General features: G+C 41.9%; 1 protein-coding gene across 4 annotated transcripts in view; it reads right to left on the reverse strand.

Moving 5' to 3' along the window:
• Positions 1-25,924, reverse strand: part of SLC7A2 (solute carrier family 7 member 2) — a 106,921-nt gene extending 80,997 nt beyond the window's left edge. For 2 of the 4 annotated variants that reach the window (XM_075931174.1, XM_075931173.1), the window contains exon 1: positions 25,792-25,924. Coding sequence is in view for 1 of the 4 variants with exons in the window: in XM_075931175.1 (XP_075787290.1) it covers positions 25,323-25,333 (11 nt within the window). In the remaining 3 variants the exon portion in view is untranslated. Of the gene's footprint in view, positions 1-25,322; positions 25,456-25,791 lie in introns of those variants that run through there. The other 2 variants (XM_075931179.1, XM_075931175.1) reach the window with 2 other exon arrangements.
• Between the last annotated feature and the right edge of the window lie 474 nt (positions 25,925-26,398).

Consider the following 26,398-nt stretch of genomic DNA (forward strand, 5'->3'; position numbering starts at 1 on the left):
TCCTTGGAATGTTTAAGACTCTGGAACAAACAAGCGCAGTGCTCTTTGTAAATGCTTCTACAAGCCTCTTCGGTATTAAATATATCAAACACCACAAGCCCATGGCTTCTGTTTCAGACCTAAAAGACAGAAGAAATCTTTATGCTTCCTCAACCCACGAATGTGGTAATTGCATAGGGAGAAGCTGGAGGAAGGATCATGCAAAATGTGCTTACTTCATACAATTAACGTGTACAAACTCTTCCCCTGTAGCAGGCCTCACATTCAACTGGTCATCTGAATTAGAAAGAAGCCACTATCAGAAACTTATCACTGACCAGTTTTAAATTGTCATAACTTCCAATAAGAGACCAGAATTTGTAGAGAAAGGAGGGCTAGAGCCACAAAGCTTCATTAGTTTACTAAGGGCACATTCCACTGCAATATGCCAGACGATCTCATTCCTTTATACAATGTGCACCACATTTGCATTTGTTGACAACAAAAATCTAAGAACGTGAAAGGGAATAAAAAAAGCTTGAAGTGAGACTAGTGAGTGTTTAAAGCAGTATTCACACAAAGCTTTGAAAGGTTCATATAAAACATTTAGCAAATAGCTTCACTCAATGAAAGTTTTAATCCCTTTGAAGGCAGATTGCTAATGGAATAAGGGAATAAAGAATATTTTTATTAACTGAATAAATTTGCTGGAAGTAGTTTGCCTAAATTCTAATCTTAGTTCTAAATAAAAAAATTATAATTCAAAGAATATGTCCTCAGAAAAATACTGAAGAACATTCAAATCCATTGTGCATTCTGATTTAATGTGAATTATATTATTAAAAATGGGCTGAGATTAGTGTCATTCGAAGAAGGCATAAAAAAGCAGTAATATGTGGAATAAAAAGATATTTTGATGTACATTTCTTCTTTAAGAACATAAGAATGGCCATACTGGGTCAGACCAAAGGTTCATCTAGCCCAGCGACAGTGGCCAGTGCCAGGTGCCCAATAGGGGGTGGATCGAAGACAATGATCAAGCAATTTGTCTCCTGCAATCCATCTCCAGCCTTTAACAAACAGAGGCCAGGGGCACCATTCCTTACCGCTTGATTAATAGCCTTTTATAGAGCTAACTGCCATGAATTTATCTAGCTCTTTTTTAAACTCTGTTATAGTCCTAGCCTTCACAGCCTCCTTTGGCAAGGAGTTCCACAGGTTGACTATGCACTGTGTGAAGAAGAACTTTCTTTTATTAGTTTTAAACCTGCTACCCATTAATTTAATTTGGTGTCCTCTAGTTCTTATATTATGGGAACAAGTAAATAACTTTTCTTTATTCACCCTCTCCACACCTCTCATGATTTTATATACCTCTATCCTATCCCCCCTCAGTCTCCTCTTTTCTAAATTGAAAAGTCCCAATCTCTTTAGCCTCTCCTCATATGGGACCCGTTCTAAAACCCTAATCATTTTAGTTGCCCTTTTCTGAACCTTTTCTAATGCCAAAATATCTTTTCTGAGATGAGGAGACCACATCTGTACACAGTATTCAAGATGTGGGTATACTACAGTTTTATATAGGGGCAGTAAATTATTCTTCGTCTTATTTCCTATCCCTTTTTTAATAATTCCTAGCATCCTATTTGCTTTTTTGACTGCCGCTACACACTGCAAGGACGTTTTCAGAGAACTATCCATGATAACTCCAAGATCTCTTTCTTGATTAGTTGTAGCTAAATTAGCCCCCATCATACTGTACGTATAGTTGGGGTTATTTTTCCCAATGTGCATTACTTTACACTTATCCACATTAAATTTCATTTGCCATTTTGTTGCCCAATCACTCAGTTTGGTGAGATCTTTTTGAAGTTCTTGACAGTCTGCTTTGGTCTTGACTATCTTGAACAGTTTAGTATCATCCGCAAACTTTGCCACCTCGCTGCTTACCCCTTTCTAGATTGTTTATGAATAAGCTGAATAAATTATTCCAGGATTCCCTTCATTCCAGCTACATCCCTGCTGGTCTGGCATTGTTCGTGACCTTGTGAGTCATGCACCCTGGGCGAAGGTAGAGCTGGGAGAGGCAAGCCCCCAGCCCCAGCCTAGCCTCTTATGCCCAGGCCTTGTCCCCCATGGGAGCCAAGAACCCTGCTACCTGGAGCACAAGAAGATGAGGGCAGCACGTTGCCCCAGCCTTCCCAACCCCAGAGCTCAGGGAGGGTGGATAGCGTGGTCCCACCCTCCCCAGCCCCAGAACATAGGAAAGGTGGGCAGCACAAGGCCCCAGCCTCCTTGGCCCAGGAGCAAGGGAAGGGCAGGTGGGGCACGGCCCCTTAATCTGCTATCCTGGAGCAGAGGGAGGGCAAGCACTCGGGGGCAGCAACACTCTGCCCCCCCCCCCCCCCCCCCAGTATGCCTACAGTAGGTGTTCGGGCTGGACTATGAATGAAATGAGGCTGGCAGTTTGGGAAGGCTGTGCCTTCCCCCGCCTATTATTCCCTCCGTCCCTGCTGTGAGTGCCCCAGGATTGGAGCACTCATGAGGAAAAACTGGCACCAAGCTCCCCAACCTGCCCACTCCCATGGCATGCTAGTGGTCCTACATTAAGCAACTCCTCCACTGCCCTCTCAGAGCTTCCAGGGTGTGGCAAAATGCTGATTTGTGGTGTTCAAGCTCAGGGAGGAATGGGAAGGAATGAGGAGGGGGCATTTTTTTTTGGGAAGAGGTAGGATGGCTCATGGCCCTGTGGCCGGGGTGGAGCCCTGTGGCCAGGAGTTGACAGTGAAGCCCCACAGTTGGAGGCTGGCAGCGAAGCCCTACAGTTGGTGGACAGGACCCTGGGCAGCAGCAGAGTGCCAGCACTGACCTCCCCTGATCCAGCAAAATCTCTGGTTCAGGACCAGTCAGGTGCTAAGTGTGCCAGATAGCAGGGAGGTTCAATATGTACAATGAAAAACAGATGAGAAGCATTCAATATGAAAAAGTACATTTTTTACTTTCTATTAGCACACATTCTGAAATAGTGTAAAATATAGTATAGTAAGAGTATAAAAGATCAGGAAGTGGATTATATTTGCCCATGAAAGATTACATAAAAATAAATGTAATACCTTCCTACAAGTGTAACTGAGTGCAGTTACATCTCTGAATGGTCCAGACCAGTGTTTCTCAAATTTTTTTTATAAAGTACCCTTAAAAAAAAAAAGTACCCCTAGTACCTACAGTTTTCAGACACAATTTTTTTTTCTACCATCCCAATACATTTGTTTAAACAAATTAATCATAGCCGAGTGGGTGATGAAATTTTTGGGTGTAAAAAGTACAAAATTACTAAAACGCTGTAAAACTTAAAACAAAAATTCAGTTGTTTTGACATACCCCCAAGGGTACTCGTACCACTGGTTGAGAAACACTGGTCTAGATCAATGATTCACAAACTTTTGTATTGATGACCCCCCCCTCACACAGCAAGCCTCTGAATGTGACTCCCTTATAAATTAAAAAACTTTTTTTTTTTTAAGATTTAACACTATTATAAATTCTAGCGGCAAAGTGAGGCTTGGGATTGAAGGCTGACAACTCGTAACTCCCAAGTAATAACTTAGCAACCCCCTGAGTAATTACAGCCTCCAATCTGAGAACCACATGTCTAGATTTTTGCATCTAATTATTCCTATATAGGACTTTAAATTTGGTTTCAACTGTAAAACATGAAGATACAGGCCTACTTATTATGCAACAAAATTCCTGTTTCAATGAGATCTATCCTAGAGAACTCATAGTAATACTTAACTTAAATCCTTCCTTCTTTAGAAAAAGTTGAACAGTAGCCGACAAGCAATTTCTTTTCATATCTGACAGCTGATGCTTCTGAGCAGCACTTTGTATTACAGCAAAAAGTAAAAGTGACTTGGTGACTCAATTTATTTGGATAATTCTTAAGGCTGATGTAGCTCAAATTCATGGAACTAATTTGTCTGGATATCAGCTTTAGAAAGGTTCAGAGAAGTCTAGACATTTTCATTGTGGGAAAAGGACGCACAAATCATTTTTGCACAAAATGTTAAAACTCATACCCTGCGGTCGTCCTTTTACAATGTAAGTTGTATTTTTAAAGCAAAAGGGAAGATAAACCAAACCAACGTAGCATAAAATTGTTGTGTTTTAAAGGATCAAAAGGCTTCTAGGACAGTACAGACAGGTTTTGATTAAATGCTTCTGAAAGAACTAACAAAACAAAACAAAACAAAATCAAAAGCTTCTGGCTCCAGGATGCTTAGTTTCTAGAGTATATGAAATAATGACCCATTATTAGATAATATGTATTAGAAAGCAAATCATTTTCATTGATTTTTATTGTAATAAGAATCTAGCTAATACTCCATTTACTCTGAAATGCAAATAGAGGGAGCAGTTCCAGGTAAGCCCAATTTCTAACACAACTTGTCTGGACGAGGGCAGGAGGGACCAAACAAATTGTCTAGCAATGATTCTATCTTAAAACTAGGTTTTAAAACAAAGTTCCAACATAGTTTGGCCTCAATCCACTTAGGCCAGCCAAACTATATTACAAAAGTGGTTTAACTGGAACAATGCTTAAACACAGTTCCCAAGTTGCTAGAGCTCCAAAACTGCAGGAATGGAGGAAAGTCAGCATTTATTTCTTCAAAAAGGAAAAAAAATAATTTTTAATTTTTGCAGTTTAAATAATATGGAATAACTGAATAGTCTGAAATATTTCAAAATTAAGGGCTTTTTCAAGAGTTAAACTAGGTAAATGAGTTAGTTTGCCATATAACAAACTGACTTCTGTAATACTTGTTTTACTGGAGTCCTGGTTAGTAGAAAATTTTACAGCCTGCAGTAAAGAAGATCAAAATAAAGCAATGTTATTAAGACCTTATCTGCTCTACAGAGTTTTGTTGACAAATGTCTGCTTTTGTTGTCAAACAGTGGAGGTATACCCACTACAACAGTCTTCCAACCAACAAAACTCTTGCTTTGCCAACATAATAAAACTAATCTCAACAGAGCAGCATAGAGCTTTCTGCAGCAAAGTCAGATCAACAAAGTGTGAGTGGAGACACAACACTTGGGTTTGACACCATGAATAGCCTCCAGAGCGTCCCACATTTTGACCCCTTTGGTTCAAACTCCACTGCTCTGCATCCAGGTGCACAAGCATTTGTTCTACCCCCTCCTCACCATCAAAGGACTGATAATTTCTTTGAAATTCCACTTCCTGGTTATTTAGCACAGAGAGCTCACACCACATCCTCCTGACTATGGCAGCTCCATGCAGGGAACGCCCTACTACTTGCAGAACACCAGAATTATAGGATGTGCTAGATCCTTGGAGAGAGAAGACTGTGCTATCCCAGCTCCACTCCAGCTATAGTAACTTTGATACTAGGTTTCTTGTGGTATGTCGGAAAAGGGCTACAAATAGAACACATATCAGTGCTGTGTGAAGATAAAGGAACTGAGGCAGGCATAACAGTAAGCAAGAGCGTAAACCATCATTTAGGTGCTACGTTGAAGACCTGACACTTCTTTTAGGAGCTGGATGCCATCCTTGGCAGTGATACCATTTCCACTGCCAAGAGTCCCACAGATACTTCAGAGGGTAGGAGGATAGGGAACAGCAGCCAGCAGACTCAACTCCAAGGACTAAGTGGTGGACAAGGAAGTGGAGTTAAAGGATGAAATGGGACATGAAAAAGACTCATCCAGTATCATGGTGAGCCAGGACCTCTTCTAAACCCTGGAAGGTTCAAGCCAGTCCCAGAACTCCATGTTTGGCATGCGTAATACAAGAGAAAGGAGTTCTGGTAAGTTAGCATATTGAGTTGATGCTGCTCAGTTACATGAGGTATATATCCTTTGCTTTGTTATATGCAAGAAGTGGATTAACAGACAGAAATATACAGGTCTAGCTGTGTTTGCATCTGTTTCACATCCCCCTGTACAGCTATGCAGTGTGAAAGAAGTATGTTAATAATGCATAGTGAGATTTCATGGGAATCCTCCACAGAGGTCTCTAAGAAACCTTCTGGAAGGTACTCACCAATCCTGTGCCAAAGGTTCCTTGGCAGAGCTGGTTTCTTCCTTCTCCCATTGTAAGAAACTCTCACACTAATTGGCAATCACTTGTGCAGCAACAAAAGTGGCACACAGGTGAGCAACACAGGTCCAGAGGTCTAAAGCCACATGTGTGCAGGAGACAGACCTTTACATTCTGGCTCAACCTCAGGAGTGAGAGTGGAAAATGTTGACAGAGTTTACAATATTGTCCTTATTCACTTGCAGTGATCCCCTTAAAAACACCAAGACCCTTTGTCCCATCTTGAATGACTCCCTGTTTTCTCTCCCCAAGATGAACTCATCATGCTTAGAACATGCATTGAGCGGTGTGATTGCCAAGTGACAGAGATAAATGGGTGTATTTTATTATTATGTTTCACTGTTGTAACTGCACTAACAATCATGATTATGTTTACAGTTTCTTATGCTTCTGAAGATGTGGCTTTCTGAAGATGTGGCACCCCTTACACACCAGTGGAGCACCACTGCCAGATAAGGAAACAGCCAAGGAGGCCCTCCAATTCTTTGACAGTGCAGAACAAGAACAGAATATGAAGAGAGTTAATGATTTTTTAAAATACATAGAGGAGACGAAGGAGGGTCAGGAGCAAAGTTTAATGGGCCGGGAGAAGATGATAAGAGTGATGGAGGAGCAAACAGAGAGGCTGAATATGTATGCTCACTCCTCCCTTCAGACTACACAGAACTGCTCGCCATGGCCTCCCAAAATCCTCCCACACATTCCTTGCATCTTCCCAACCTGTCACAATACCCTGTTCATTCCACCCCCTCTGCCAGCTTCCAAAATGATAGCTGGATTAACATAACTATGAAAGCCTTCTTCAGAAGAATGCCCTTCAGTGTTACTTCCCCTTAAACCAAGCATTTTCTGTGTGCTACTGCTGCTTAGACTGAGTCCCTGTGCTGCTCACCTGTGAGCCGCTTTGGTCCCTGCTCAAGCAAACTTTGTCTCCTATACATAGTGGTAACTGTTGGAATTAATACACAGTGGCAGCTAATACACTTGCAGACTATAAATCATGGTTAGGAAGCAATCATCAAAATTTTCATGCAAGGCAGCAAGTTTACAAAGCAAGAGAGAATGCTGGTGTTCATTGTCAAAATGGTGCCTCAATGCCTCCCTGTTTCGAATAGCCCCCACTGTGCTCCTAGAATAGCTCTGATATCTGACTGTTCAAAATTAGCTAGTGAGCAATGTCCCTCCATACTCCACCCTAAGGAAACTTTTAACCCTTCACCTGACAAATATTATGCAGCACACAGCAGATTGCTATGACCATGGGAATATTTCCCTCATTTATGTCTAACCTATCACAAAGGCAGCACCAGTGCACTTTTAATCTGCCAAATGCACATGCAACAGTCATTCTGCACCTGTTCAGCCTATTATTAAAGCACTCCTTGCTGCTGTTCAGGTTTTCTGCTTCATGATCCATGGGAGCAAGGGGTACACTTGGTCTCCCAGGATCAATAAGGGTATTTCAGTTATCCCAATTAAAGCCCTTCTGGACTGTAAAGAACATTCCTGCTTCCAGCTTTCTGTACAGGCCAACATTCCTGAAGATGTTTTCGTCATGCACCTTTTCCCTGAACATTTCGATATTACACTGATATCAGTGAAATGATCCCAGTGACCAACAAATGCCTGCACTACCATAGAGAAGTATCTCTTTCTATCAGTGTACTCTGTCACAAGATAGTCCAGGGCTAAAATTAAGATATTCATATAATTTATCACGCTATTGCAGTTATGAAATCCCACTACAAAGCCATCCATGCACACATTTCTAAGAGTCACAGTCCTTTGTAGAAGGATGCAAATAATGGCCTTGCATGCTTGTGTGAACACAACGCCAGCCATGGTCTTCCCAACTCAAAGACTGAACAGTAGTAGTCCAGAGTTGCTAGAGTTCCAAACAGGAATTGCCACCCACCTCTCCTCCAAAAGGGCAGTTCTCATTTTGGTGTCCTCGTGCTGCAGTTCTGGGGCAAGCTCCACAGAGTTCCAGGAAGGTGGTTTGCACACCCAGAAGTTCTGTAGCCACTGTTCACCATCTCATGATCTACATAATGATGCAACTGCACCATTCAGTGCCTGCTTCTCAAGCCCAAAATTGATGCTCCATTCTGTGTAGCTGCTCCCTGAATGCCAAAAGTAATCTGGTGTTACTTTTTTCCATGGCATACAATAGAGCAGACACCACAGTTTCCTGTCCAGATTCAGAGTTCATGATATACTGCATGAATAGCTGCATTATGTTCATAATACTAACTGCAACAGTAGACAGCAGCACAGGATCCATCCTTTCAGACAAAGATGGTGGGTACACAGTAAACAGGACCACCTAAAATGGTAAGACATGTAGTCAGAAGCTCATAGAATGAGGGGATAGAAAACAAATCTTCATCATGGGACATCATGAACTGCAATCCACTGCATCTTCCCACAAATCCTAGATGCATAAAATGGTGAGTTTCTCAGTAGGATAGCGACTCACAGCACGCTGCTCTCACTATCAATGCTAAACACCAACTATGGACGCACTCTGCCAATAGAAGGAGAATTGTGTGAATTTGAACTAATTATGTTATTATAGCTGTTTATGATTGTGTCGACTTAACACTGAAGTACTGATGTAGCCTAACTAGTAATAGGACAGTAGCTTCCACCCAAATCGGGATTAGGACCCCATTATACTAGGCTCCGTACACACAGGTAGCCAAAGTACTTTAAAATCTAAAAAGATGAGCAAGAGTCAGAGAAAGAATCAAATGTAAGTGAAGCATGAAATTGTTACCCTACTCAAGTGTAAATGAAGTTGCCAGGCATTCAGTACAGTTATATGGAATGAAATTGTAAGGTAGTTACTGCTGCTAAAAAACTCAAATATTAATTTAATTATTTTGAAGAGCTAATTTTCCAAACACAATTGGGAAATACAATTTCAGACAGCTGGAATAGGTTAATAAGTTCAATTCTCTTTTCAAAAGGCAACTGTGACAACTGTTAATGTCTGGATTCATCAAAGCTAGTCCTTCAACAGTCAATAGTAAATAATTTGAGCAAGCAGAATCATATATAAGCTTCTCTACCTACATGAATAGGCTAGACTTGCTTCTTAAAGTCTGTAGATTACTGTAGCTGGTTAGACCTCCCGGAAGGGCTCCTCCGCCTCTGGGGTCAGTGGGGCGGGCCTGTGCACCCTAGGGGAGCGGGTTCGCTCCCCACGGGAGGGCCCACGCATGCGCCATGCGCATGGGGGCGGCGCCGTGCACCCATGCCCGGGACGCCAGAATACCTCGGGCCGGCCTTGGCACTAGGCAGACTTCTGGTCCCTGTGGAGGCTGGGCTGAGACTGAGATTTCAGGCTGGGCTTTTATAGTCCTGGCCACAGCTCCTGGCTTCCAGTCAGGTGACTGGGAGGGGTTAGGCTTTGCCTCCGGGTCAGTGGGCGGCCACTCTACCCCACCCCACCACACCACAATTACTTATATCGAAACTGTGTCCTACATTGAGTATTTAGCAAATTCAGATCTTTTCTAATTGTTCTTCACAATTTCCAGGGTGTCAGAGCTACAAGACACCTTTCAGATTCACAAGCTACAAGACACCTTTCAGATTCACCAGCTTCAAAGTCAATTCAGAAGAATAATTTCGTTTGTTTAAATCTTCAATTTCTTATACCATCACAAAAGAAGATGAAGCTTCTTTGTTCACCGTTCCAATCTCGTTATTTTGAATTAACAGCAGTGGAACGTCCACACTACTGCTATATCAAAATAGCTATTTCAAAATAAGTGTGATTCCTCATGGAAAGCAGGAGTTATTAAACCAGCCCCTTATTTTGACATAATGGGCTTAGTAGTGTGGACATACCACTTGTTATTTTGAAGTAAGGGAAGTTATTTTGAAATAACTCTCTGGTGTAGACCAGGCTTACAGTTTCACTCCACTTTCACTGCATTAAATGCCTGGCAACTTCATTTACACTTTGAGTAGGGTAAGGATGTTTCCACTATTCCTTGCTTCACATTTGATTGACTTTTTCTCTGACTCTTTATTTTTAGAGTTAGGAAACAAAAGCTAAATGTACTATGCAGCGAACAAAAAAGAAAGTTTGTACATATCTTGACAGCATACCAAAAATTACTTCAAACTTGGGCTCCTACAATGAAATCTATGTTCTAGCTGAACATTATATATTACTGCTGGCAAAGATAAGATTCCTTTTAAATACTGCCTTGTTCTCAACTCTAGTAACTCAGCTGGCATCTCATACTTGTTCCTGATTTACACCAGTAGAAAGGAGATCAAAATCAGACTCAGTGTGTAGTACATGCGGTAATACAAATGTATAGTTATGGCTCAGGTGCTAATAAAATGCATGTTACAAACTACTGACATAGAAACTCAATATGGAACTCTTAATAAAAAACAAATTAAGTTTAGAGGGATCTTCCTCATAAAGGCTAGCTCCAGCAACTACACTTGGCAAATGAGATTATGTGCATTAAACATACTTTTTCTCTGGATAGCAACAAACAAAAAGCCAAAGGATATTTAGTCATTATCATTAGTGATTCCTTGATTCAAGGATAATCTCTACAACAGATTTACATATAGATCCTGAGATGACTCAGGAGTCTAATCCTGATATTACAGATCCGCCAACAGAAAGTATAGACATTTTCTGTCAGGTCACCTCACCTGTCTGAAGTCTTTTGTTGCAGAACAGCTGAACGGTGTGGCCAATGGTTAGTGACTGGGAGCTAAAGGTGAAAAGAACAATGCATAGACAGGAGAGAGAAATAGAAGATGAGCTAAAAGCAATGAGAGACCAAGAAGCACAGAGAGAAATGGAGCTGGTTTTGTTCTACACAGCTGCTGTACACAAAAATGTCTCAGACAGCTGGATTTTCTGCCAATGGATGTATGCAATTTTGAGCAACTCTAAGGCTGTGTCTACACGGGCCACTTATTCCGGAAAATCAGCCGCTTTTACGGAATAACTTGCCAGCTGTCTACACTGGCCCCTTGAATTTCTGGAAAAGCACTGACGATCTACTGTAAAATCATCACTGGTTTTCCAGAAAAACTATGCTGCTCCCGTTCGGGCAAAAGTCCTTTTCCGGAAAACTGTTCCGGAAAAGGGCCAGGGTAGACAGCACAGATTTCTTTTCTGCAAAAAAGCCCCAATCGCGAAAATGAAAAGTGCTTTTCCAGAAAAGCATCCTGCCAATGTAGACGTGCTTTTTCCGGAAATACTTATAACAGAAAACTGTTCCGTTTTAAGCATTTCTGGAAAAGGATGCCAGTGTAGACGAAGCCTAAATGAAGTAAGTGGGATTTGTGAACAATTTGTAGATAAAATACACTAGAAAATACCCTGAATTTGTGATAGCAATTCCATTTCCAATGGAAATCTAGTGACACAATCTACATGATACATGCACACCCAAACGGGAAAATGCTACCTTTTCCACATAATGAACCTTGTATATATTTTAGTCTGTAATAGTGGGTTAGTGTAAACATTCAGTTAAATATTCAGAAAGTTCATTTAACCCACTGAGTGTGGATAAAAATGCAGTATCAACAGTAATTTGCTGCAAGTTCTAGTCCTCTTTCACTTGGTTCACTGAACTAAGTGCAAACCATCTGTTACTGCACAGGACAGAAAAGCAGTCAAACAGATAAAAATATCACTTTAAACCAAGCTGAAAATACTTGCTTAGACAACTATTTAATCTGGTGGATTTAATCAAACACCACAAAGGACGTTAAAGTACACTGTACACATACAGCAGTTTTTAAGAGGTAATAATACCAAAATCTTTAAACAAAAACATTGATTTCAAAACTTAATTTTATGTTAAAAGCTAAATTCCCTAAAATAATTGTCTTATTCGTGGAATAGATGTATTAATTAAATTAAGATGGTCTGACAAAATATTTTAATTCACCAGCATTGCATTCCAACTATTTCTGAAATGGATACTCCAAGGTATGTCCCACTAAAGTACAGTTGTTGAAATCAATGTACATATATTCCCTCCTTTAGGAAAAGCATAATACAACACTTATTTTCTCACAATTTGTATCTCTGTTTTTCTAATACATGTATCAGATAGTGGATCTTATCACTAAGATAAATGCTACTTTTTCAGTTTGCACCACTGTACATTAGCGAACCTCACCAATTCCGTCAAAATACCTAATATTCAAGAAAACTGCAAAAAGTAGTAAATTATTCAGTTTCAAACTTGACCGCCACCATAAAGCTATAATTTCAGTGGATAGGTGAGTGAAAGGAAGGACTTCCCAAACAGCACATGAACACTTTTTAAAACAAATCTCCAGAAAATGCAAATTAATTGTCCACGATCCTTGATGGTCTACAACAACAATAAATATGATCCCATAAAAATAGAGCAAATTCATATTTCTCCAGTGGGAGGAGAAGGTAAGGAAGAGAGAAAGGAGGGATGGAGAAAGAAGCAGCAAACAAAAAGGTAGCTGGGAGATCAAGGCTGACAGCTATGTTATAACTACAGAGCTATAAAGGAAACAAAGCTCTAAAAGCAAACAAATATGGAAAAATAAAGGAGAAGAAAGGATCAGAGGTTTGTCTAGAAGATTCATAATGTTAGATTGATAAGAAAAGCCTGTTCTCACCTGAATTTCTAAAATACCAATAACCTTTAAGTTTCCAGTTTTTCAGCAACTCAGAAAGCAACTGACCAGGAAAGCCCCAGTGGTGTATTTATTACCATATCTTTCAACGCAATACAATTATGAAGTCTGCAAGACATGCCAGTGACCTTTCATTTCAACTCCAGGATTAGATGGCATTTAAGGAATATATTCCTGCATTTGCAAAAAGGAGTGCTCAAGAAAAAGTAATTATTAAACTGTTAGAGTCCATGGAAATATATATGCCGTCATTTAACTGAGAGCCTAAAAAACTAAAAATGTCCATGTTTTAATTGTTTTTGGGTTGGGTGGCATATTCTTCTGTTCACACGCTGCTGTGTGCAACATGAGATGCTGTATTACACATATAAACAGATATCTCTTTAAAGAATCCATTTAATAATGAAATTCAAATAACAAATTAAGAAGACAACATTTTCCGTTGGGGAACAAGGAAATTTTATGAAGACCACTATTTGCAGAAATATTTGATACATTTTATTGGTATTTCCACAGGCAGCAAATAGAGTAACTCCAAACTTACACTGGTGATATCATGAGCTGAATTTATCCCTGTATGTTGGAAAAAAAGATTGGATTGTGAAAGAGAACTATCAGATGTTGGAGGAATGGCTAGTCAACTGCTTATTTAATAGGAGTAGTCCTACAAAATTCATGAAGAGAATTATTCTCTATTCCAAATAACTCCACTGGATTAAATCACCTAAGTGAGCAAAATCAGATATTAAACTCAAGCTGCTAGAATGAGAGAGATTACATTTCGAGGGATTCTGATAGAGGGTTACTCAGAAAAAAAAAATCAAGCCCTAAAACTACAGTTTTACACATACTAGTAAGTAAGGATGTAAAGGAGCGGGTATTTGGCTAATCGTGTAATTGATACAATTTGTATTAGTTGATAAGGGGAGGCATTCTGCAGAGTCGCAGCGCTGGTGGCTCCCGGAACTGGTGAGAGCAGCAGCCCAGCTCCCTGCTGGGACCCCTAGCAGACACAGGCTGCTGCTGGAGCAGCCTTCACAATCTCCCAATCCCCTATTGCTGCCTCTGACAGAGGCAGCAGCAAGGGGAGCACAGGCAGTACAGAGGCAACGGGAGGGGTGGGGAGAGGCGGGTGAGTAGTTGAACACTCTATTTGACTACCTGATAAGCTTAGGCTTATCAGATAGTCAAGTACTCAACTACTCGATTACATCTCAACAAGTAAGAGAAAGTTATACCTCAAAAAAGTTAGGCAAATCAGACAGAGCTAAATAGACATGATTAGGTGCCTCTTTTCTTATGCAGAATTGTGTTAAGTTGTGTTTTTTCTATCCTGCTTGATATAGGGATGTTAAATTTAGCTTAATCAGCTAGTTAACTAGTCAATGGATTTTCCATCGACTAGTCGATTAGTAGATAAGCTGCAGAGCCGCAACAGTGTTAGCTCCTGGCCCTGGGGGAGGTTGAGCCAGCAGGCTCTTAATATGTTTAAAAGGCTAAAGCGCAGCGGGGGGGATGACCCACCACAAGCCAGGCCAGCTGATTCCCATCCCCCCGCTGTGCACCAGCCTTAAATGTAAAAAGGCTGGAGCACAGCAGGGGGACTGGTGTGTGCTGGGTCCCCGCCCCCTCCCTGCACCTCTGATTTTTAAATGTATTAAGAGCCAGTACCCGCTCTTGATACATTAGAAAGCAGAGGCACAATATCTAGAACTGGGCGTGAGCTGGGAATCAGCTGATTCCTGGCTTGCACCCAGTCTCCACTACCCCCCTGCCTCCCCTGCCACCTGCAGAGATGGTGCTGGGGGGAGCTGGCTTTTAAGACAGCTCCTCCCCAGCACCAGCTCCCGCTCCTTCCCTTGCTGCCTGTCATAGAGGCAGTGTGGGGGGTGGGTAAGCGACTAGTGGAGGGACAAGTCAACTAGTTGCTTACATCCCTAGCTTGATATGAGCTGAAATCATTTTGAGACTGATGGACAGAAATTACAGCTAAGAAGTGGATGGCAGCAAAGGGGACAGAGACAGCAAAATGGAGAGTGGGTGCATAGATGGGTTGAGCATGTGAAGGAGACATTTAGATTGATGGACTTAAGAATCTAAGAAGAAAAGGACATTGCCCAGCCTACCTGTGGTGGGATTTTGTTTGTGAACTCAATTTATGGTGTTTTCCAAATTAATGCCTAGTTACTTACCTCCTTTTTATTAACAGTTTCTTTTATATACTCAGACTCCATGCTTGCAAGTGGGGAACCATTTCCTATCAGAGGTGCCCTAGGGTGGTGTGTGAATTTCCCAGTTCTGTTTTGGATGGATGGATATTGAACCTGGCCCTGCCTGCTGCTGGCTCTACCTGGCAGAAGGATTACATCTGGTTTAGAAAATACTGTGCACTCTGTACTCACTAACTTCTCTAGTTTTTCTATCCAGCAGCTAATTTTATTACTGAAAATGAGTAATTTCTAACAAACCAGGGATTTTATTGCTTATTCATACTGCTTTTCATCTGGCAGCTCTTTTTTGCTAAAAATTTTATACAGCTGCCCTTTTTTCTCTTTTTTTCATACACTGTGGGGTACATACGTGTTTCTAATGACAACATAATTTATCAAGAACAGCAGCTCTCAAATTGTGCATCAAGATCAAAAGTGGGTCACAACCCTGTTTTAAGGGGATTGCCAAAGCTGGCATTAGACTTGCTGGGACTTGGGGTTGAAGTCAAGTGTGAACCCCAACACCCAGGGCCGAAGCCTGAGGGTAACAGGGCTCAGGTTTCAGTTCCCACCCACATTGGGCTAAAGTCCTCATGTTTCAGCTTTGCCCCCACCCAACATGGGCAGGGCTCAGACTTCAGTTTTGACTACCCCTTCATGAGGTGGAGGGTCACAGTCTTCGGTCCCCCTTCCCAATGTCAGGTAGTATTTTTTTTTTTGTCAGAAAGAGGTCATGGTGAAATGAAGTTTGAGAAATTCTGATCTAAGATATATCCAGGTCTTATTGAAAAGAAGCTCTCTGTGAATCTCATTTTGCCCATTTTGTATAAACTAAGGCTTTAAGGATTCTGTATAGCTTTTAATTCTACAAACTATAAGACAACATATTTGCAAAGCTTTTGTTCTTAAGGCTGATTTTATGGCATTAACAGACTCTGTAAACTTGCTCAGTGGGGTTCCATGCATGATGTAATGTTGGCAGCATAATAATACTTAGCAGTTAGACCACAGAACAAAATGTATTATTGTATTATTCTAATTTTGCAGATTTTACATTTAATGGAGAGTTTAAGTTACTTGCTCAAGTTCACAAAGCAAGCCAGTCATTGACAAAAAGACAGACCCAAGCTCCCAACATAGGTGACAGAGGTTCTAATCAGCAAATAACCATTTGTGTTTAGGAGGGTATCACTGAGAGAGGACAAGTAATTTGCAGAAAGGATGAAAGTTACAGAACTTTAAAAGGCGGAGAGAGGTAGGCATTTATTTGTTTAGCTAGCAAACTTACCCAGTGTTATCCAGGTCCTTCAGGGCAGGGGCTAGCAGTGTGGAGGGTGCAGGAGCCAGGGCAGGGGTTTGGGGATGTAGAGGTAGGGTGAAAGAATATGGGTTGAGGGTCAGGAGGGTCTCAGAATGGGGTGAGGTCCTATCCAGTAGAGGCCTTTTCTTTCTCCACCATACCCTCCCAACCTCCCAGAGCCTTTTCGGCTCCACCAGCACCGCCCTACAGTCACCATGTGCATTTTCTCTCCACCCCAGACCTCCTGACCACCAGAGGCCTTTTGGGTCTCCCCAGCTTCCTCCTTGAGTTAAGGACCCAAGCAACACTGGGTAAATCTTCTAGCAAATCACAGGTAAACAGTACATTCAGAGGAATTAATTCTTAATCCTCATGAGATTAAATGGAAATCCACATGATAACCAAGAGCTAGATTTTGCTAAACATAACTTTATTAGTTACATAGTCTAAGGCATGGGTTCCCAAACTAGGGGTGTGAAGAAATTCCAGGAGGGGCACGGGGCGACCCAGCTCCCTCCCCCCCTTAATCCGCTATTTTGTGTTTTGGACCTGGTCAGTTCTTTTTTTTTTTTTTTGCTCAACAAATTTTGCTGCTATGGGGGAGCAGGGTTCTCAAAAATCAAAAAGGGGGCGTGATGCAGAAAAGTTTGGGAACCACTAGTCTAAGGATACTGAAGAGAGTACAATTAATAATCCTTTCCAAAGTCCATTCTAACTATTTTTATTCCATAATCAGAGTGTGCGTCACAAAAATAAATGTGGTCCTTCTCTCCTGGTGCCAGAGAGCTTGCACCCTAACTACAGATATGAAGGAACAAATAACCTCTGCATCTCTGGGAAGACAATAAAACATGGGAGAAAGCATTTGGTGCAGAGTCTGCTACCATTCCCTCTCACTGGCAATTTATTCCTAGTATCTAAAATTCTAAGAGGGACATTTGGCACCAATTTTGCTAATGCAACCTCTCTCTATTATCTTTGTTCAGTAAGCAGAAAGCTCCAACTCACATGCTCACAAATTTCAATAATCAATAAAACCGGACAATTCTGTAGGTCTGCAAGTCATGGGTTTTGCATTTGACAAGATAACTTTTAGGAACAAAGAGGAGACCATTATTTTAATAAGGACAAGTATTCAGAAATGTAGGCGGATTGACTTCAGCATTATACATAAGACAGAGCCAGGCGAGTCTTGTGACTAAGTGATTTGGTAACAGTCTAGAGCAGTATTTCTCAACTTTTTTGTGATGGCAACCTTCTTTGGACTTAAAAAAAAAGTATAACCCCCCTAAGACTTGAAAAATTGCAAACTATGCATCTTAAATATCATTAAATAAATTACCAATTATAGTCAGGGCTGGTGTTAGAGGGTGGCAAGCAAGGCAACTGCCCAAGCCCAATGAAGCTAATTACATGTTTCAGTCCCTGGCAGTGGGACTGGGCTTGGGCTTGAGTTTGAGCTTCAGCCCTAAGAAGTAGGACTTGGGCTTTGGCTTCAGTCCCAGACAATGGGGCTGAAGTTAGCCCATCATGAGGGGCTGAAGTATTTAATGTAGCTTTGCAGGGCCCCTTGTAGCATAGGGCCCTGAAGCACTTGTCACGCTTGCTACACTCTTAACACTTGCCCTCAACTCGCAATCCTCCTAAACCAGCTCCCCAAGTTGAGAAAAACTGACCTAGTGCATCAGATTTAAAAGCTGGCTTGTCCTGGTTCAATCTCAGAAACAGCTTCTCAGTTGGAAACACCCAGTATTCAAACCACTGCCTACCACAGAATCTTTCAAACTCCTGGCCCTTGGGACTGACGGTGCAAGGTAGCAAGGTTTTGCTTTGTGGCCCTTTCAGAAGCATTAATGCAGCAAGCTAACAAGTCTTGAGACAGAAGATGGCTAGAAAAAGAGTGATGTGAAGGGAGAAAGGGAGACAAGGTGACAAAGGGCACTGGGGGAATCAATGTACATGGCAGCTTCCTTCTATTTTTCTGGTTTGGCCTGTTGCTGCTGTTAGCCGCAGGGCACGTACTGACTTTTGAACACTTGTGAAAGAGCCCACCTGTTCAGTAATAAAAGTTCTAGCAGAAACCTGTCTTTGCCCATGTGTTTCGGAGAAGTTAGATAAAATATTTAAAAAACCTTTCATAACACTCTTGTGTTCTGAGTTCTGAGCTATTGGGCATGAAGCTATTTGGAGCTATTGTGTTAGCTCTAAATAATGGCATACTAGTATTACAGTAGGGGCCATCAATCAGATCAGGATCTCCTGGTAGATCTTGGAGCCTCTGACAGGTGATCCTGACTGGTTTGGCCAGGAGGCTATAAAGTACCAGTACTTCAGCTACCCCTCCTCGCATTGACATGCTTCTCATACCCTCTGATTTGGAACTCTCCCAGGAAGCCTCAGGCTTACTGTGGAGAGCAGGAGAGGTGGAGGGGGCCCAGGTGTCACCCTCTTCCCATCCCTATGCCCCACCTCCATGGTGGGGGGGCCATGACAGGGCTCAGAATGGAGAGTACTTGCTGGCAGCTGCTCCTTTGTCTGCACATGCTCAGCATACTTAAAGGGACAATACACATTTCTGTTAGGAATAATTAAAAAAGGGATAGAGAATAAGACTGAGAATATCTTATTGCCTCTATATAAAACCATGGTGCCACACTCACAAACACACACTGTTTTTCACACTCACTTCCTAACCCACGACATACTTGTGGTGGTGGTGGCGGTGTTACTTCTTTTACTTATTTCGAAGTGTGTTATTTTAGATTTTCAACTGGTCTGTGCATTTCCTAATTTTTATTTATCTCTTGCACTTAAATTTAATTCTATGAGCAGTGAGTTCTAAAATGCCTAACTTATCATGGCTGGAATAATTATCCCTGTGGCAATTTTAAAAAATACATATTACTAGAAGATTTACCCAATACTTCTCAGGTCTTTAACTCAATTTTTGTTTTTCTTCATTTAAATCACTGATCTAGAGTGGGGCAGAGGATGAGGGGTTCAGTATGCTTACTGCTCTGGGGAGAGAGGACTACCCCAGTCTTTTCACCGCAGCAGCTTGGGGCCAGGTGAGAAGCACCTCTCCATGGCCACTGCAGCTCCAGTGGCCACTGGCTGGGGCAGGACTAGGTTCGTTGCTCCTACACTATCCACCCAGAGTGAGGAATGCAACAAACTGTGCACTTTCCCTGGCTCCCTGACAAAGGGGAACTAATCAGAGCAGGAGGAGAAAGCTTCAGACCCCATGACCCTCCCTTATGGGAACTTGGGAGGTGGGAGGCACAGGGCTGGGGTCAGTCTCTGATGGGGGAGGCATGCCCCCAGCCAGCCCCTTTCACCTGCCTGGTGATTCTGTCTTTTCTGTATGGTTTATGAGAACCAATCCCATTCCAGGCAGATCCCATTTTCCTGACACAACCAAATTCTTACCTTGCTTTAACTTATAATAAGAGGAAGTTTGGTGGTCTAAGCTTTTTCTGTGTAGGAGAAGTTCTTTAATAAATACACAAAACAGATAGATGGACAAACGCTCTCAAATATGTAAGTGCTTCAAATATTTTAAATAGAGAGGCGGGGTAAAAATATTTTAAATAAATAAATATAGCAGGTTTCTAGGTTTTTTATTTCTACTGAAATAAATGAGGAGTACAGGATCTTTAGAAACGGGGCATTTCTGTCAAAAATGCCCCGTCTAAACTGCCGGGGTTTTTTTTTCCAAAAAGCCCCATTTCGAAAAAAAGTGGCAGTCGCCATTATGCAAATGAAGCGTGGGAAATTCAAATCCTGGCTTCATTTGCAATATCAACATGCCTAATTTACATCCCTTTACCGAAAAAGTGATGTAGTCTAGATACAGCCTCTGTGGGTATGTATACGCTATAGAGAAGATTGAATATGCCACTGTCTGTCTTCCAGGGTTCAAATTAGAGGGACTAGTGAGGACTGAGGGGGTACTCCGGTCAATGCTGGTAGTCCTGCTTCCATGAGGAGTAAGGACAGTCGAAGGTAGAGTGTTCTCCCTGCAGTGTGGACAGTGCCAAAAAGTCAAGTTAAGGTACTTTGACTTCAGCTACGCAATTAAAGTAACTGAAGTTGTGTATCTTAATTCACCCTTATCCTGTAGCGTAGACATACCCTTTGTGACCAATGGAATACAGTGACAAAACACCCTTCTTAAAGCAAAGTATTGTTTAACAGTAGAACAAAGAATTTGAGGGGGGAGGGGAAAGGATTTTACAACAATCTAGATGCATATCTGTTTTACCTGGAGACTATTCCCTGATGTTAACCTAGGCAAGCCTAACTTCTTCAGACATTCTAGGCTACGTCTATATTGCGCTTTTTTGAGTAAGTACATATGCAAATGAGGCGTAGCAATGAATATTACTGCACCTCATTTGTATACTTAATGAGCTGCCATTTTGCGCAAGGGGCTTTTGCAAAGACTGCTCCTTCTTGACTGTACAGACTCCTGTAAAGACTGTATAGACTGCTCCTTCTTGCGCAAAACCCCCCACTTGTGCAAGAGCCATTCTGCCAGAGTGTAGACTGCTATTTCTTGCACAAAAGCCCCTTGAGCAAAAATGGTGGCTCATTAAGTATGCAAATGAGGTATGGCAATATTCATTGCCGTGCCTCTTCTGCATATGCCCTTGCGCAAGAAAATGCAATGCAGACATAACCCTAGTGTGTGCAAGTGTGTCAGACAAACCATTCTCCCCTCTTGAAAGAAAGTCTCTTTTAAAAAAATACCCTAATACAGGCAGTCCCCGGGTTACATGGATCCGACTTACATCGGATCCCTACTTACAAACGGGTGCGGCAACCCCGCACTAGCTGCTTCCCCCCAGCAGACCAGGGAGACGCAGAGCGGCTTTTCTCAGCAGACACCTCAGCTTAAGAATAAAGGACTAAGGGAAGTGAGGTGTGGGAGAATAAAACTGAGCTCTGGAGAAATGTTTGGCTAGAGTTTCCGCTACAATATGTACCAGTTCCGACTTACATACAAATTCAACTTAAGAACAAACCCACAGTCCCTATCTTGTACATAACCCGGGGACTGCCTGTAGTTCTTTTGAGCTCTTTTCCTGTCATAGAATTGTCTCTTAACAATCTAGTGATGCTCTCCTTTCCTGCTTATCTCCCCCCTCCAAACAGTACCCTATTAAATTTACACAATACAAACACATAGAATATATCCAAGTAACCAGGACAACATACAGTATGTGATACACTATTATGCTACGTCTACACTATGAGCCTCTTCCACAAGAGGAAATGCAAATGGAGCACTGTATAGATGGCTCCTTTTTGCTCAAAAATCCCCTTTTGCACAAGAGCCTGTTCTTTCTCGAGGAAGGAGCCATCTACACAGCACTTTTTTGCGCAAAAACCTCTTGCGCAAAAGGGATCCGAGGAGGAAATGCAAATGAGCACGTGACATATGCAAATGAGCACTCCATTTGCATTTCCTCTTGCGGAAGAAGCTTGTAGTATAGACGTAGCGTTAAAGAACATCTCCAAATCCATCAGACTTTAAGTACCTGGCTGAATGAGAGCATTTATCAGGATTACCAGAGTTCTGTCAACTGTCTAGGCATGTGAGCACAAGTAAGTTAAATGCACTGTAAATTCCTTAAAACTGATTACAATTTAAACCAGAATCTGTAAATAAGGAAGGGGTTGAGGCTAGGGCTTTTGTGGGCCTTGTCAGATACACTTTGGCTGAGGCACAGAATCTGGATTACACAGTTTACCTATGCTCTTTGCAATGTTTTGGAAGCCAATAAAGCTTCAAAATATAGCATTCTGAACCATTAAAAAAAATCCACCCATTCTGGAATGAATGAGTCCTGTTTTCTCTGTCTCTATTAAACTGCAGAATCCCCCAAGCAGGAACCATCCTTACTGCTGTATCTGGTACAATACTGGTCATATCACCAGAGCAAAACAAATTCAGGATGTCATATTTTGGGACAAGTATATTGTACCACTACCAAAAATAAAAATCATTGTGATTCAGAAATTATAGTATCATGGTAAATTGTATGTTTTATTCCCCTTGTATATATATCAGATCCAGGGTGACTTCAATGAAGTGCCCCAAGTGTACAGGAATGTACTTAGATGATTCTATATATAGAAAAGGGCCATTGCTTATAAAAATTTGGGGGGAAAAAACACCTTTTGTTTGGCAAATATTTAGTGCATTGTGGGTGTCAATGAAAACATATAGTAAATATTAATTTCATTTCTGTGTATACTTTTCTAATATAACAGTGTTATTGGTTAAAGACACTTTATAAAATTCAAGACTTTTTCCTCACTGTTGAAAATAAACACAGCACTGGATTTGTGCAGGGTCTTCATGAAGCTTAAGTCATGTATGTATGTGTCCCAGTTCTACTAGTACAGCTACACAGCTGCAGTGTACTTGAAGATGCTCTATGCTGAAGGGCATAAAAAAACCCACCTCCAGGAGTGACAGAAACAATGTTGATGGGAAAAGCTCTCCTGCTGACTCAGCACAGGAGCTGTGCACAGGAGAACTCACCTCTGTGTAACTTATGAATAAACCATGTCCCTGAACAACATAAGCTGTAGTGTAGACACAGTCTTAGATCAAATTTCATTTTGTTTCATCTGTATGGAGACAGAGTAGAAGGGGTGTTCTCTATTATTTCAGTACACACAAGCACCACAAATCCCAGTCCTGAAAGATACCAAACACCTGCAGTTCTCATGGTAATCAACATGAGCTTTCTGTGCTCTCAAGATCCTTTGCCATAAAAATATTTAAACAGAGCCTTTCACAACATTTTAATTCCACTGACTGCAAGACATCACTCCTAATTTACAATCAAAATCAAGGTTTATATAGGTATAACTCTAACAATAGATACAATATTAATTTAAATCTATTATGCTATTTTAATAGACAATTTAATCATCTTCTGTTATTTAGTTTTGCCATGCAACTATACATACATTAAAGTAAACAGGTTTCTTCATTAGCTATCAGGGCTACAAACTTGATTATAACAAAATTCAAATTCTTCTAGATAAAAAATTTTAGAAATAGTAATTTTAAAAAAATAGTTTTTGTATTTAAATTACATATTTTACTTTTGAATAATGTATTTGTTATTATGATGACCCATACTAAGGCCTGAATTTGTTCTAATCTATTTAAGCTATTTAAATAAAACAAACAGTATATATTTGCTGCAAAGCTTCTAAGTAAAAAATACTGAGCTGTTGAAAGCCAAAACACCTGGAACTAAAATTTGTTGAAGCACTAAATTGATCATAGTACAGTAGCTTCTTCTGCAGGCATAACAAGGATAAACTGAAATAAGAAAATATATCCAATGAGTTCCGTTAAAATGACTAATTCATTCAAAGTTAAAAACCAATTGGAAGTTGAAAAAGCAGGAAAGCCTATTTTTCTCTTCCAATCTATGAATAAAAATGAGGTGTGAGAAGATATGGTCCACTATGTAATTCTACAATTCTGAAGGACATGGTGACCAAAAACAGTCCAATTTATTAACTACAGATAGTATTTCTCTCTGTAATAAATCGGTTTTAAATACAAAACATGCTTTGAAAAACTTACTTTCCATTCCCTTATACAGTATATCAATACAATAAAGTGTTTAAATTAATAAAAACAACTTTAAATGCTAGCCTGTGCATTTTAACTGAATACCAACTTCCATCCACCTTGAGTGGGGCATAAATCCTGAGTAAAGAATAATAATCTACTAAATTAGAGATTGAGCAATCATTCTCTGTTGCCTACCACTTAAAAGTGTAAAACTTAAGACTCTAAATAAATGTAGAAGTTTGTAATTGTTTAAATAAATGTATACAGAGTGCTTCCTCCTGATTATCAAAAAGTAGTACCAAATTAGGTTACCAGCTAATAGAAATCAACATTTCTTTAGGATATTAACAAAGATGCAATCTAAAACAAGATTAAAATCACCTATGCCAATCAAGGTTTCCTGCTTCTCCTTTTAATAATTATTAAAATCACTTTTAGTTTAATCAATCCACTCTGCCACAAGCACATTTCTATATTTAAGCATGCATTGCTGGCAGAAGAAAGGAAACCTGCCTTACTCTAAATGTCCTTTACAAAATCAGAGAAGACAACCTGTCTTTCCCCCAGTTCACATTCTGATGAGTGGGGCTTTGCACATGAAGAAAAAGGTGTGGTGATTTTATTTTGATTGCATCTGTAAGCCAATACAAGTTTTCAACATTGGTTGACTGGCTCACACCATCCACAAATCTAATTAGAAATATGAAGTTACCAGTTGAACCCAGAGGCTGCATCTAGATTGGCATGATTTTCCGGAAATGCTTTTAACGGAAAAGTTTTCTGTTAAAAGCATTTTCGGAACAGAGCGTCTAGATTGGCACGGATGCTTTTCCGCAAAAGCACTTTTTGAGAAAAAGCATCCGTGTCAATCTAGACACTCTTTTCCACAAAAAAACCCCGATCGCCGTTTTCGCAATCAGGGCTTTTTTGCGGAAAACAAATCTGAGCTGTCTACACTGGCCCTTTTGCCTGAACGGGAGCAGAATAGCATTTCCACAAGAAGCACTGATTTCTTACAGTAGGAAGTCAGTGCTTTTGCAGAAATTCAAGCGGCCAGTGTAGACAGCTGGCAAGTTTTTCCAGAAAAAGCAGCTGATTTTCCGGAAAAACTGGCCAGTCTAGACACAGCCAGAGAGTATGAGCACATGAACCCATAAATGTGCCTTGCAACTTAGCTTTTCACACAGGCCAATTTCAATAATTGCTAAGCAGCAGTGAAAGTAACTTCGAGTGTCTTACAGGTATTGTCCTATTGCAACCCAGGTCCCTGCCTGTTCTTTAAATAGGTCTCTGCTGGCTTTTCCACAGCTCAGCCAGTTCTTGCTGGAGCTGCTCACCGCTTACTTTCTTTCACCTCTGGAGCTATGTAAAATGGCAAACAATCGTTCACTCTCAGGGCGCTAGTGATGTGCTGGCAGCTACCTGGTGCGCATTTGTGTAGGACCCAGCTCCTGCCACCTCTCAGAGCCGAGCCGCCACTCCTAGCAGCAACTCAAACTAAAACTCAGCAGGCTGCGACCCACGTAGGCAAAGACAACTAGCCCCATTCACAGCGAGCAGACTAAAAATGACCCAGGGGAGCCTTTAGCCTCCCACTCCGCATAGCTCCCTGTGCAGCCTCGTCAAGCCCTAAGAATAACTCCTGGCTCTGCTCCCGCCCGCAGCAGTAGGGTCCCCCTCCCCGCACACGTCAGCCCGTGTGCACTGAAGCCTCCCGCTGGGCCCGCGGAAGGCGGGAGAGCGACCAGGCAGCCCGGCCACGGGCCAGCGGCTGCCCACCGAGCTCCCCGCCCCCAGGCTGCCATGCGGACGTGGGGACTTGGCTGCGCGCACGCCCGCTGTCCCGCCACAGCTCTTCGCCTGCCCCGTGGCGGGGCCGAGTCCCACTTACTGGGGCCGGAGGCGGGCCTGGCTGCCGCGGGGAGCGCTGGGCGGTGCGGAGGTGGCTCGGACCCTGGCAGCGACGGCAGCAGCGGGCGGAGGACACCCGGGTGCCCAGGCTTCCAACACGTGTACTCCCCCAAGCCCAGGCAGCCCGCCCCGCCTCCAGCCCCCGGCCCGCATCCCGGCACGGGCCAATGGCAGGAAGAGGCGGTGGCTGGCCGCCCCAGGCTGGGGGACCTCCCCTCAAGCCCGGCCAGTAACCGGGGCCCCTCGGCTGCGGTGACAGCTGCCCGATTTCACTGCCCCTGCTGAGCAAGCCGCATGCCGGGGAGAGGGAAGGCTCTCCGCCATGCACTGCTGGTACTAATGCCACTTGCTCCCCAGCCTCAGGGAACGTGCCCCCCACCTCCTAATTTGTATCTGTGTTTATGTCAGCAGAGCAAAAAGATTGCCATGAGAGAGCAGATCTCTGCTCCTTCTAGTCCAAGATCCTGCCTCTGCTAGTGGCCTGCAGCAGAGCTACAGGGAAAAGTTAAACCCTACAAAGGTAGATACAGGCTAAGCTTCCCGCCCCTCATTCTCATCACTTAATAGTCAGAAATTAGTTTAAACTC

This window comes from Pelodiscus sinensis, chromosome 5, assembly GCF_049634645.1.
Source record: "Pelodiscus sinensis isolate JC-2024 chromosome 5, ASM4963464v1, whole genome shotgun sequence".
NCBI classification, from domain to species: Eukaryota; Metazoa; Chordata; order Testudines; family Trionychidae; genus Pelodiscus; species Pelodiscus sinensis.